Source organism: Lipotes vexillifer, unplaced genomic scaffold (assembly GCF_000442215.2).
Source record: "Lipotes vexillifer unplaced genomic scaffold, Lipotes_vexillifer_v1.1 scaffold945, whole genome shotgun sequence".
NCBI classification, from domain to species: domain Eukaryota; kingdom Metazoa; phylum Chordata; class Mammalia; order Artiodactyla; family Lipotidae; genus Lipotes; species Lipotes vexillifer.
Genome location: NW_006772158.1, coordinates 55,377 through 68,832, shown reverse-complemented (window position 1 = coordinate 68,832; position 13,456 = coordinate 55,377). Strand labels below are relative to the sequence as shown.

The window sequence follows — 13,456 nt, the reverse complement described above, 5'->3', positions numbered from 1 at the left end:
CCTTTGGAAGTCCCTCCCAGCTCTGAGATTCTCTACTTTTTAAAGCTAGATTAACAGTAAAGGTCAGTGACCTATATCTGGGGCTAAAATCAGCATATGATCCCTGGATGGATTAAGGCACAGGGCAAGAAAATCTCTGTTAGGAAAGGAGCAGATGGGTGGCAGTCTAGACACCTCTTAGTGGAATTTCTGGGTCCATCTTTCTCAAGCTGTGTTCCCAGCCTCATCCACAGAAGTCAAGGGCAGTAGTAGCCTGTGCCCTATGCTGCCTGAGTCATGTTTCTACTCCTCACTTTCCCACTTAGGAGCAGCTGGCTTAGCTTCTGGGATGGGAGAGGGCAGGGTGCCCAAAGCTCCATCTGCTCTGAAAGCTCCCTAATGACTGGGAACTAAGTAAACAGCAGTTTTCTGAATCAGCCTCTTGCATAACTTTGTCATTTAAGGTCAAACTTTTCCAGTATTAGTGAGTTACAGTTCCCCTCCCCAACCCCCTTGCTACCCCCACTTTCATTTCCAGCTCCACCCAGCGCTGGTTCCTGTTGCCCAAGTAAAATAATGCCTCGGTGAACTACAGAGTAGCTTTCAGTCCCCTCTTGGGTTTTGCTGAAATGGCCCAGGAATTCAGAAATGGTTCTCGCCCCCCTGCAGGGTCAAGATGATCTCTGCAGCCCCCTCAGCAACACAGAACATTTCTTCCTCTGCCCCTCTCCATTGGGTTCCATGGCCCCTCATTTCAATTCTGCTTCCCCTGAGGAGGAACTCCAGCCAGTGGGTAACATATCAAGAGGCTGTGGGCTGACCAGGAGCCTGGTGGCTCAGTGATCAGCAACAAGCTTTTGGCTTGAGTTACAGTGGATATGAGGCCATTGATTGAACTCTAGCTTACAGATAAGGAAACTGAGACTGAAACAAGTGTATAACTTGAGCATAGCTGGTAAGTGACAGAGCTGGGACTTGAAGCCAGGTTTTGCAGATTTCAAAGCTGAGCCTACTTCTGGTCAGGTCAGCCTAAGAGCTTCCCACCTCTTTTCCTTACTTCCCAGGAATGGGATGGGTTGAGAAGATCAGGTGCTCCCTGTAAGACTTTTTAATGGTTTTAGAGAATGCAAAGGCTTCAGGCTTCTTAAGGTCCAGGCAATATGCAATCAATTAGCAATCCCTCCTGCTGAGAGACACAATGGAAATGAACTTGCATTAGGCCTGTGTAAACTGTTAAAATTAAGTCTTCTTGTGGTACAGTCTTGGCACAGTCAAAACACAAATCCAACTTCAATAGCTTTTTCTTAAAGAGAATCTTTTCTGCAGATTTTCTTAAAGGGGCAATACATGGGTTTACACAGCATGTCAAACAGTGAGGCTTGATAAAATCCCTCTTCTCTTGTCCATCTCCACAGCCACAGTTCAAATCTGTCTCTTTCTGCCTCCCCCTTCACACTCTCTCTTTCTCACTCTGTTGCTCTCTCCACTTCTTCCTTTTCAACACACATAAAAACTTGTTGTCTGGCTTCCCTGGTGGCGCAGTGGTTGAGAGTCCGCCTGCAGATGCAGAGAACACGGGTTCGGGCCTCGGTCTGGGGAGATCCCACATGCCGCAGAGCGGCTTGGGCCCATGAGCCATGGCCGCTGAGCCTGCGCGTCCGGAGCCTGTGCTCCGTTGCGGGAGAGGCCGCAACAGTGAGTGGCCCGCGTACCGCAAAAAAAACTTGTTCTCTTTGCCTTCAGGCTTCTGGGACGTGAATTCTGGTCTCCTTCTTGTTAAAGCTGTGTGTTGCATAAATGATCATTAGATTATGCAAATCCTGAAAAACTGATGATATTATCAATGAACATGATGTTCTTAATATTTCAGAGCAAATTTAAAACACTTAGGCTTGTCTTTTATGGTCTTCTTGTATCTGAGATATCAAAAAAGCCTAAATTCCTGCTTATCAAGAATTGAGCACCTGTGACATGCCAGGCCCTGTGCTAGGCAATTTCATCCATGTTATCGTATGTAAACTTAGCCAGGTGTGGTGTGGATTTTTAACTCTCACTTTATAAATTTTCCAAAACTAAGGTTCTCAGGGGTTAAGTCCAATGTTACACAGAGCAAAGGTTGAAATCTGATTCTGAAACCCATATCCTTTCCACTGTATCAAATTACCCCTTACAGCTGAAGTGAGATATAAACAATAATAACAGTTACTTTATGCCTAAAAATATTTGAGGCCGCTTCTTAATACTACTCTGTAATTATTAAACATAATTTTGCCATTGAATTAAAAACAATTTAATGATAGCTAAGTTTGGTGTTCTCTACACCATAAACTATAAAGTAAAAAGCTAGTACAATCTTTATTATAAATGTTTGACTAATCTACAGATATACCGTCTTTTTAACACCCCCCCAAAAAAATCCTTAAGCCTTCCCTTTTGGAAAATGTTTGCTCAACCTTTTGGTCAATGGAGATTTCGCTGAGAATGATTGGATCAACATTAAATATATGAGTCATGTGGCAATGATATTGTTAAGAGACGATTATCCCTTTGTTTCCTTTTACTGTTTTTTTAAAAATTAATTAATTACTTAAGTTTTGGCTGTGTGGGGTCTTCGTTGCTGTGTGCGGGCTTTCTCTAGTTGCGGCTGCGGGGGCACTCTCTGTTGCAGTGCGTGGGCTTCTCACTGTGGTGGCTTCTCTTGTTGGAGCACAGACTCTAGGTACATGGGCTTCAGTAGTTGTGGCATGTGGGCTCAGTAGTTGTGGTTCACAGGCTCTAGAGCACAGGGTCAGTAGTTGTGGCACACAGGGTCAGTTGCTCTGCAGCATGTGGGATCTTCCCGGACCAGGGATCAAACCCATATCCCCTGCATTGACAGGTGGATTCTTAACAACTGCGCCACCAGGGATGTCCCCCTTTTACTGTTCTTATCCTAAAGAAATCCCTGTATAACTGTTTGTGGGATAGCCATCCAACTAGCAAAATAACATCCTTTCTAGTGGGATTTTCATTGTCCTTTCTGACAGCTCTGGGGCTAGAACCTACATGGACAAACTGGTGGAAGATAAAAGCAACTTGAAATCAGGAAACTTGGGTTCTTCTCATGGCTTTTCTTTTGACAAGTCACTTCACCTCTCTAAACATATTATTTTTTAAGGATTTATACTGAGTCATGAGAGAGATGGGCTAGTCTTTTGCACAAATGGTTTGGCAAGTTAATTCAGTGTATGTGAAATTTTTTCGTATCGCTTGTCTTTCTTAGCCAAAAAGGCTGAGTTGAAAAGTGAATTGACATTTATCTCTGAGAAATGAAAACATATGCCCACACAAAAACTTGTACATGAATATTCATAGCAACTTTATTCATAATAGTCAAAAAGTGGAAACAATCCAGGTGTCCATCAACTGATGAATGGATGAACCAACTCTGGAATACTATGGAATACATACCATGGAATACTACTAAAATAAAAAGGAACAAACTAATAATATACACAACGATCTGGATGAATCTTTAGGGAATTATGCGGAGTGAAAAAAACCAACTTAAAAGGTCATATACTATATGTTTCCAACTATGTAAGGTTCTTGAAGTGACAAACTTAAAGAGGCAGAGAACAGATTAGCAGTTATTTGTGGTGATAGAATTGTTCTGTAGTAGTGGATATACAGTAGTGGATATACAAACATACATAGGTGATAAAATTTTATAGAGCTAAATATACCACACATAAGTACAAGTAAAACTGGGGAAATCTGAACAAGATTGGTGGATTGTATCAATGTCAATATCCTGGTTGTAATGCTGTACCATAGTTTTGCAAGAGGTTACCACTGGAGGAAACTGGGCAAAATGTATAAGACTTCTCTCTGTATATTTCCTACAACTGCATGTGAATCTACATTTATCTCAAAATAGAAAGTTTACTTTAAAAACAAAGTAAGTAAGTAAGGTTTCCTTTTGTCCATTAAAATGCCCTAACCTGAAATGAAGTGTTGAGGCTTAAGAGAAAGAAATTCCAAATGGTTTAGAATCTCCTGGGTGCTAATTTTAGGCACAGTCTTGTCTGTGAAAATACAGCAGCAGCTGCCTTGAAAAGTCTTTGTTGAGCAGTTTTCTGAATGGCTCCTTTGATCCTGTCAGTTTCTGCAGTGGGCGTATCATGGGTAGACTTGCAAGTTGGTTGACTTGGCTCCAGGGTGGAGAGAACCACAGCTCCTCCTTTACTCTGTGGGTACCCCACTTCGAGTTCTATGGGCTGGCTTGACAGGGTCCAGTCCAAAAAATCAGCTGCATCCTTGTGGGAAGGGGGAAGGGGTAAATCTGGCTGTCAAGCACCAATGCATAGCAAAGGACACAGAAATATTGACTTAAGAGTATATAGTGCTCGAATCCGTGTCCCCTGCAGAAGCCCGTGCACCGCAACAAAGAGTAGCTCCCGCTCACTGCAACTACAGAAAGCCTGTGTGCAGCAACGATGACCCAACACAGCCAAAAAAGAAAAAAAAAAGAGTATATAGTGGACAGAGGAGGATCAGGAATGGAATCTGGAAGCTAAGGTAGAAAACAGTCAACTTTTTGTGTTTCCCTAAAAATGAACTAGCTTATATGTTCTGTATTTGTCAATAATTTTTTCCCTTTTCTTCTCACATAGTTTGCTCCTTAACTAGGGGGAAGCCAGTTTCCAGGTGTTTTGAGAAGTGGAGCTTTAGAATTTCTATAGCAGCTTCATGGTAGATTGCATCCATACATTTAATTTTGTGCTAGTTTTTTTTAATCATTATTTTGGAGGAAAAAATATTAAGGAACCTGGAGTCAGATGCTCAGCTTTTAGATGCTTTTGGTATAGCAAGCTTTGCTACAAGAAAGTAAAGCTTTAGGCTACGGGCTCTCTAAACAAGGGTGAACTAATGACAAAGTTATAAACTAGTCAAAGTTGTCTTTCATGACTCCTGCCTTCACCCTTTGTGTACTCTTTTTTCCCCTTGTGGGGACTCCTTCCCTCCTTGCCCCACACCCAACTGTCCAGTATCCTCATAGCCTCTCCTTACAGACATTTTAGAGATTTTCTGTCTGGAAGTACACAGGAGAAGCTGATAACAAAGGAGGAGGGCTGAGGAATTGGGGTGAGGAGACTTACATTTTTACTGTGCATCATTCTGTGCTCTTTGAATTTTAAATATCTGCATGTACCACCTATTGGAAAAATTTTTTTAAACTTTTTTCAGTAAAGAATTTGCTATCTAGGCAGTCCATGGCATATAATATTTTGGGAAAAGATGGTCTAGGTTGAAGCGATGTAAATCAAACCTTATTTGCTTATAAAAGTTTTCGAAATAAGTGTGTTCTAAACTGAAAGCCTGATGCCAATTTTTTTTAAAAATTAAAATGATTACAAATATCATTTTTAATCAAATGCTAAATGCTATGCTTTAGACTAACATTTACAAATATGGTAAAAATACATCCTGAAATTTAAAATCTAGTTCCAATGAAAAATATTCTAACCCAATGTAAGACTAGCATGTCTTGACTTTTGGTTCATAAAATATGGTCAGCATAGATATATTTTTCTAATATAGAAATTAAGTAGGGCAGCACAGTGACAATATCATAAAATTGTATTACATAGTATACGACATCTAGTTTACTGTAGAAATTTCTTTTTTAATTGAAGTATAGTTGAATTACAATGTTGTCTTAGTTTCAGGTATACAGCAAAGTGATTCAGTTTATATATATATATTTTTTCAGATTCCTTTCCATTATAAGATATTATGAGATGTTGAATATAGTTCCCTGTGCTACACAGTAGGACCTTTGATGTTTATCTATTTTATATAAAGTAGTGTGTATTTGTTAATCCCAAGCTCCTAAGTTATGTCTCACCCTCCTTCCCCTTTGGTAACCGTATGTCTGTTTTCTATGTCTAGGGTCTGTTTCTGTAAATAAGTTCATTTGTACCCTTTTTCTTAGATTCCACATATGAGTGATATCATATGATATTTGTCTTTCTGTATCTGACTTACTTCACTCAGTATGACAATCTGTAGGTCTATCCATGTTGCTGCAAATGGCATTATTTTGTTCTTTTTTATGGCTGAGTAATTATCACAACTTCTCTACCCATTGATTTCTTTATGGACACTTAGGTTGCTTCCATGTCCTGGCTATTGTACATAGTGCTGCTATGAACATTGGGGAGCATGTATCTTTAGTCTACTATAGAAAGTTCTTATTTCTTCACTATCCTTGCCTCATTTTGAATACCACAGCCAGATGAGTTTGGCTCTCTGCCCTGTTCCAGTACTTTGAAAAGTTCAGTGTGACAGGGCTAAACTCAAGCTGCAAAAACCAGTGCTGTTTGGGTCTTTGCACAGATTCTTTCCTATTCACTTTCTTGACTGTCTACTCTCTGCTCTCATCTCCCTGGCATGCTGAACCTAGTTCCACAACTGCTTCTAGAAGCCCTTCATTTTGGTTACCTTTAGGTACTTCTCTTCTTCTATGGTTTATAGGCCCTAGCTCCCTGCTCTGGTATTGGCTCTGAATGCTCCTTTGATTGCAGTAACACCAGCAGTTTCAGGTAAAAGAAACCTCCTCCACTAGCCCTGTCCTCATGGAACCTTTACCAGCAAATCTTGTCCCTTTCTGTACCTTGTCAGGGTGGGCAATTTGGATGTTTGGAGCTTTACAGTTTTCCTTCATTTAAAATTTCCTGTGACAAACAGGGATAGATTTTAGGGGTCATATTGGTAACCCTTGTCATCTGTGAGAGCAGAGAACACATTCATCTGGCAATGCCATCTTGTTCAACCCAGTTTCCTTGAGTCACCTCACACTCATGCAAGACATATTTACTTATACTACTACTTTTTCTTCCTCTTCTGCTCCTTCTCCTCTTTGCCCTCCTCCTTCTTCTTATATTTACTTTTGCAATGAAATCTCTCATCCTTTGATCCATTTCCTTCCTGTTGCCTAACAAACTTAAAATGCCTTAAAGCATTGGCCTCCTAGCACGGAATAAATCTACTCATCTCAGTCCTAATACCAGTGGGCTGACTTAAAATTGAAACTATCATTAGATCATTGTTTTTTTCATTTTCTCTGTCATTGATATGAATATAAAATGTAAGTATAAACTTAGGACATCACCTTTTGTGGAATATTCTAGAATTTATACACCAAATTAGCATTCTTCAAGGTGACCACTGAGACAGAGTTGTTACAAGTATCCCTGTGATGTAATCATTGTTACAAATGTTTGGGGTCTGCTCTTTTGGAATTAAGGGGCGACAGAAGGTAGTGGAAAGAACATGAGGTTCTGAGATGATATAGCCTTTTTCTTTCTTTTTTTTTGCCACATATTGTGTGTTTCTATTTATATGAAATGTCCAGAATAAGCATACCCATAGAGAGAGAAAATAGATTAGTGGTCGTCAGGGCCTACATAAAAGCAAGAATAGAGAGTGATTGCTAATGTGTGCAGGGCTTTTTTGAGGGGGGGGCGGTGAAGACAATTTTCTGGAATTGGATAGTGATAATTGCAAAAATTTGCAACTATATTAAAAACCACTTCATTATACACTTTAAAAGAATAAAATTTATGGTATATAAAATATACTTTAATTAAACTGCTATTAAAAATGTATGTAAACTTACATCTGATTTCCACATAAATAAGATATAGCCTTTTCTTTGAATTGCTAATCTGCCTCACATTAGCTGTACAATATTTGTGTCTCTGAGCTTCCAGTTCCCCATGTATACAGTGGGGTTAAGACTGTTTATCTTGCTGAGTTTTGTAGTGAGTCATTCATGCCTATGAAAATGCTGGACACATAGTAAGTGCTTGATATTTTCACACTTCTGTACTTACTGCCAGTTTATCATCTGTGCAAGAAAGTTGTTGCCCCTGTACACTCTCCCTTAGTTGATGGCTCTATTTCCCCCTCTCTCTTTGTGTTCTGGTCAAACTCAACTATATTCTTCCTTAAAAAATTAGGAGTATGAGGGAAATTTTCTGACTTGATATATATTGAAACTTATAGCAAATAAAATAATTAATTGAAAATCTATAGATGTCATCCCATTAACAAAAAAAATCTATCATCACTATGATTTAATATAGGGAGGTTGTGACCAATATTATGAGACCAACATAAAAAATGCATAGGAAATGTATGAATTTGAAAAAGAGATATATAACTTCCATTACCTACAGAGAACATAATCATTAACAGATAAACCTAATAGAATAAACAGTCATATTTTAAAAACTATTATGAGTTCAGAAAGCTTTCTATGCTTATTATCAACAAGAACACAAAAAATTAAAAACTTATGGCACCCTTGCTATACTTAACTAGAAAATTAAATAGGAAAAAATAAGATATTTCTCAATATCTCAATAATAAAATCTAAAAGTTTCTAGGACATACCCTAACACAGAAACACAAAAATTTACAGAGAATATTTTAAAACTTTAAAAAAATATAAGGGAGGTTTTGACTAAATGAAGATATACCATGTCTATATTTGGTGTCGCCTCCTCCGAAATTTACCTGTATTAGAGGCTTTGGTTTTTTGGGAAAATGCCATTAATGCAGGGGGCGTAAAGCGCCTTGCCAACTGTACCAGGCTTTTGTCCCTTGACCTGAGCCAAAGCAGTGATCTTGTTCACCTCAATGACAGTGAGTTTGATGCTATGCCCAGCCTCCAAAGGCTGAATCTAAACACGTGTCAACTTTCCTTTGTCAGAAACAGGACCTGGAGTGCCCTCCAGAACTTGAGAGCCCTAGACCTGAGCCACAATAAGTTTAAAAGATTTCCAGATTTTGCATTTTCACCCTTGAGGCACCTACAATCTCTCTTTCTCTCTAGAAATCCCATCACAGAACTCAATAATATGGGCTTCTATGGGCTGTATTTATTGAAGGAGCTCAACTTGGCTGGGTGCTGGATAGTAAAAATTGACAAACACTCCTTTCCTCAATTTCCAAATTTAGAGAGTTTAGACCTTGGATACAACAATATTCAGACACTGAAATGCAGAACATTTCAGTTTCTGAAGAAGCTCCAAGTTCTCATTCTCTCCCAGAACCACCTGAAAGACATAGAGGAGAATGCATTTTCTGAACTTAATTACTTCTATAAACTTGACTTGGCATACAATATCTTGTCAAGTTTTCAAGCAGGCCTTTTCTTGGGACTGGAAAATCTAGAAGTTTTGAATCTCAGTTTTAATAAAATTAGTTATGAAACCAGTAGGACCTTGCCATTTCCTCCATTTATGAACCTCAAGTCTTTGAAACAACTCAACCTAGAAGGACAAATACATGGAATTCAGGTTGTTCCAACCAACTTCTTCCAAGGGCTGAATGGCCTGCAGGAGCTACTCCTAGGGAAAAATCCCATGGTATTCCTAGACCACCTTCAGTTTGACTCCCTGATTAATCTCCAGGAACAAAATCTGGAGACCGAAGTCTCAGTTTAAATATTTCCTTATTCCAAAAACTCAAAAGACTAAAAATGCTGCACCTGGAAAACAACAACTTAGAATCATTGACTCCTGGCATGTTCTCTGGATTAGAAAGCCTTCAGGACTTCTCTTTAAGATTCAACAACGTAAGAGTCATTAATCAAAGTCATCTGGAGAATCTGAAGTCTCTGAAGTACTTTGATCTCTATGGGAACAAACTTCAGCGCAGCTGTGACAATGCATGGTTCAAGAATTGGTCAGTAAACACAGCAAATGTCCATATGCCCTACCTCTGGAGCTATACTTGTCAGCAGCCAAATATCCAGAGTTTGTTGATAGATTTTGATGATTCTATGTGTAATTTTGACCTAGGAAAACTTTGCTTCTTCTGCTCCTTCAGTCTGGTCCTCACAACCATTGTCTCCTCTTGGTTCATTGCCAAGATGACTCTGTCTCTATGGTATGGGCTCTACATATTTTAAGCCTGGTACCTGGCCAAGTGGCAAAGGACAGAGAAGGAGTTCATCTATGATGCCTTTGTCTCTTTCACTGCCACTGATGAGCAGTGGGTATATGAAGAGCTTGTTCCAGCCCTAGAAGAAGGTGGCCAGCCCACTTTTAAGCTCTGTCTTCACCACTGGGACTTTGATCCAGGCATAGACATCTTTGAGAACATCCAGAATGACATAAACACCAGCCGGAAAACTTTGTGTGTGGTCAGTAACCACTACCTGCACAGTGAATGGTGCCAGCTTGAAGTACAGCTGGCCAGCATCAAGATGTTCTATGAGCACGAGGATGTCATCATCTTGATCTTCCTGGAAGAGATCCCCAAATATGTTATCCAGCTACCACTGACTCAGGAAACTTGTGAATAGGCAGACATTTATCACCTCGCCAGACAGTGCCCAAGAGAGGCCACTCTTCTGGGCTCGTATTAGAAATGCATTGGGCAACAAATCTGTGGAGAAAGACAACACACAGCTGATTGTGGCCCAGTGACTAGAAGTCTTTGTGACCTCAAATCCAATGTTGCCCAAAGTGTGTATTGACTAATAGTGTGACTGAACGTACCTGCTCTGCAGGGAGAAGGTTGCTCATGACCATTATTTGGTTAATGTCCATCAGGCAACTGGAAGAGTGAAGGGAGCTGCCTGAGGAAGCTTCAGGAACAGTGTTAGGGGATGTAATCCCGCTATTAGGGGATTAGAAATCCGGAAAGTAGGGCTCTCATATGTGCTTGAGAACATTGCTCAGCTAGTTTATCCAAATCAGTTCCTGTCAAGATAGATTGAACTATACTCCTTCTAAGAACCTATAACAACATAAACACCACACACAGGGTTTAATAAAAGCAAAAAAAAAAAAGTTAGGATTCTGGTGTATTCTCCTATAGGGCATGAAATTCCAAAGGCCAGCTTCTGTTTAAGTCAGAGCCCAAGCGTTAGGAGAGTCCTAGTTTGGATCCGTTGATTTACTCAATGGGAAGCAGGCTTGATGATCTAGCAGTGCAATGATGACTGCAGGAACTATCACCTAGCTGTGATAAAAAAGACTTCATAGAGCAGTTTCTGGCAGCTGTTCATAGGGTTGTAGCCCCAATGGCTTCATGCTTCAAGCACCAGACACAGACCAGTGTCCTGAGGCAGGCAATATCTGTAGGGAGCAACACCCAGCATAGGGGCCATGGCTCTGGTAGTAGGCAAAAGTGCTACAGATTCCTGTAGGAAGGAATTTCTTACAGGAAAAGTGCTATAAATTTCTGGAGCAAGAGGGGCCATAGGGATCTAGAGGAGATCAGCCTATAGTGGGATTAGTAGGGTACCAACACTGTCCTTTTCTGATTGTCTCTCCATGAGGACTTGGTCTTTGCCCTTTATCCCTAAGACTCTGGGAGGAGTTTGTTGAGGAAGAAAGACCCTGATGGGCAGAATCTTTAGCAGCTGAGGTAGTCAAATGTCTACCTCAGTGGTCCCTTGCCAGGTCTCTCTGTACTACACATGACTCCCCTGTGTGAAGAGAGGTCAGCCTGTTTGGGACAGGACTTTTGTTAAATTGTTAGGGAAAAATCCAAGGGCATTTGTGTGGGAAATTGTGAGTCATCAGCTGGATGTTTGTGGGTTAAATATTACATTGTTGCAGGAAAGGTTTACAACTGCCTCATGGGAGATGCAAGAAATATGACATTACTTAATTTTCTTTAAATCAAATGATATCCGAATTTGAGGCCCTGTTCTGCTAGATCGTTAAAAATTCTATCTTAGTCATTATGGGTTCCTCATCCTCACCCACTAACCCCTCATGTTCTTGCATAAAGCAAAAAAAGAAAAAGTTGGTGGAGGACTTTTGTAGAAAGGAAGTGCTCAGGAGTGAAAAACAACTCTTTTCTTTTGCATCCTGAAAAAAATGGGGGGCAATTTCTCCAGTATTTGGTCCACATTACCACTTGTATGCCCATCATCCAAGCTGGATCCCTGGAGTCTGAGGACTCTGCTGCCTCTGGGCTATGCTTGGCACTGCATTTTTTGCTGAAATTGGAGATAGCCATTCACCTCCCTGGAGATGAAATGGGTCTTGGATCCCACTACTCAAGGATATGGCAAGTAGACCTCTGTTCTTTTCCCGGTCTTACGTAAACTTCACCTCTCTGGGTTCTTCAGTCACTATTCTGTACCCTGCTCTCCCCCCATCACACACACACACACACACACACACACACACACACACTGGCATGATTCAATAAACTAAGATAGGAAGACAACTTCCTGTCTTCAGACAACTTCAACAGGCATAGGAGTATGTTCCCTTTGGATGGGGGGAGCTATATTTCTCTTATTCTTCCTGATTCTTCCACAGCAGGAAAAATAAAACAAAAACATCTCTATACATTATTCTGCCATGAAATTAATAAGTGAAAATGACTAGCAGACTAAGATCATTGGGCAGCATGCCAATCAATGGCTGTATAGGATTCTTTGAAATTACAGTGTGTGATATGAGGGGCACAATACCATGAAGAGGGTGATGGCTGTAGCCTAGTAGGAAAGTACACATTGGTGCATGTGTGTGTAGTCCTTCTTGGAAGGAAAGGTGGATAATTAATAACTTGAACTCATTTCATTTTCGAAACGATGAGGCAATCATGCTGGAACAGAGACTAAATTTTATACATATATTCCAGGAAACCAGATGAACAGCAGTGTTCACCCATGTACTTGGGACCAGCTACATAATTGCAGGGCCTAATGTAAAATGAAAATGCGGGGCCACTTGTCCAAAAGTTATTCAGAATTTCAAGACAGTGATGGCAGAGCACTAAACCAAGTACAGGGACCTTCTGAGTGTGGAGCCCTGTGTGACTGCACTGGTCACATGCCCATGAAGCTGGTCCTGCTTGTGACTATCAGCCAGGTGAATAAGATTTTCTCCTCACAACTTAAATCTCCAAATAGGAAAACAGTGGGTATTTTCCCACAGAACATATTTAATCCAGTAAAGGGATGATTATTTCCTTGAACGAAACTGTCTCGCCAGTCTTTGAGATCATCTTAAAAAAGAAATGGAACTGTCTTTTGTATTAAAAAAAATACCATCACACCACCACAGATAAAATGGTGCCATTGTCATTCTTGTTGTTGTAGTCTTGGAAGGGATTGGGGCACTAACTCAAGGCATATCCATTATACAAAGGTTTGCATTATGTTTTTACATGTATCAAATATTTACTTAGCTGAGATACAGGGAAATTCATTTCCTAGACCAAATTACTAAAACTATAGGCACTTTAAAATGAAGCCATTGGAGCTGTAATTATATAAAAAAGATATTTGGAAATGATTATGTAGTTAATTTCTCTATCATCAATCAATCTGCAGTAACAAGTGGTTTAAATTGGAACAGAAGAAAATTTAGATGAGAAAAAGAGAAATCTTCCTGCCAGTAAAGCTAAAAATATATTAAGCTTAATTTGTTAGAAAGATCTGAATTTCTTTTCC

General features: G+C 40.0%; 1 protein-coding gene across 1 annotated transcript; it reads left to right on the top strand.

Moving 5' to 3' along the window:
- The first annotated feature begins 8,495 nt into the window (after nucleotides 1-8,495).
- On the top strand, nucleotides 8,496-10,463 carry LOC103074093 (toll-like receptor 13). Its single transcript, XM_082931326.1, is given in 3 exon segments — nucleotides 8,496-9,438; nucleotides 9,441-10,299; nucleotides 10,301-10,463. Coding segments are annotated over 3 exon segments (1,965 nt in total).
- The last annotated feature ends 2,993 nt before the right edge of the window (nucleotides 10,464-13,456 follow it).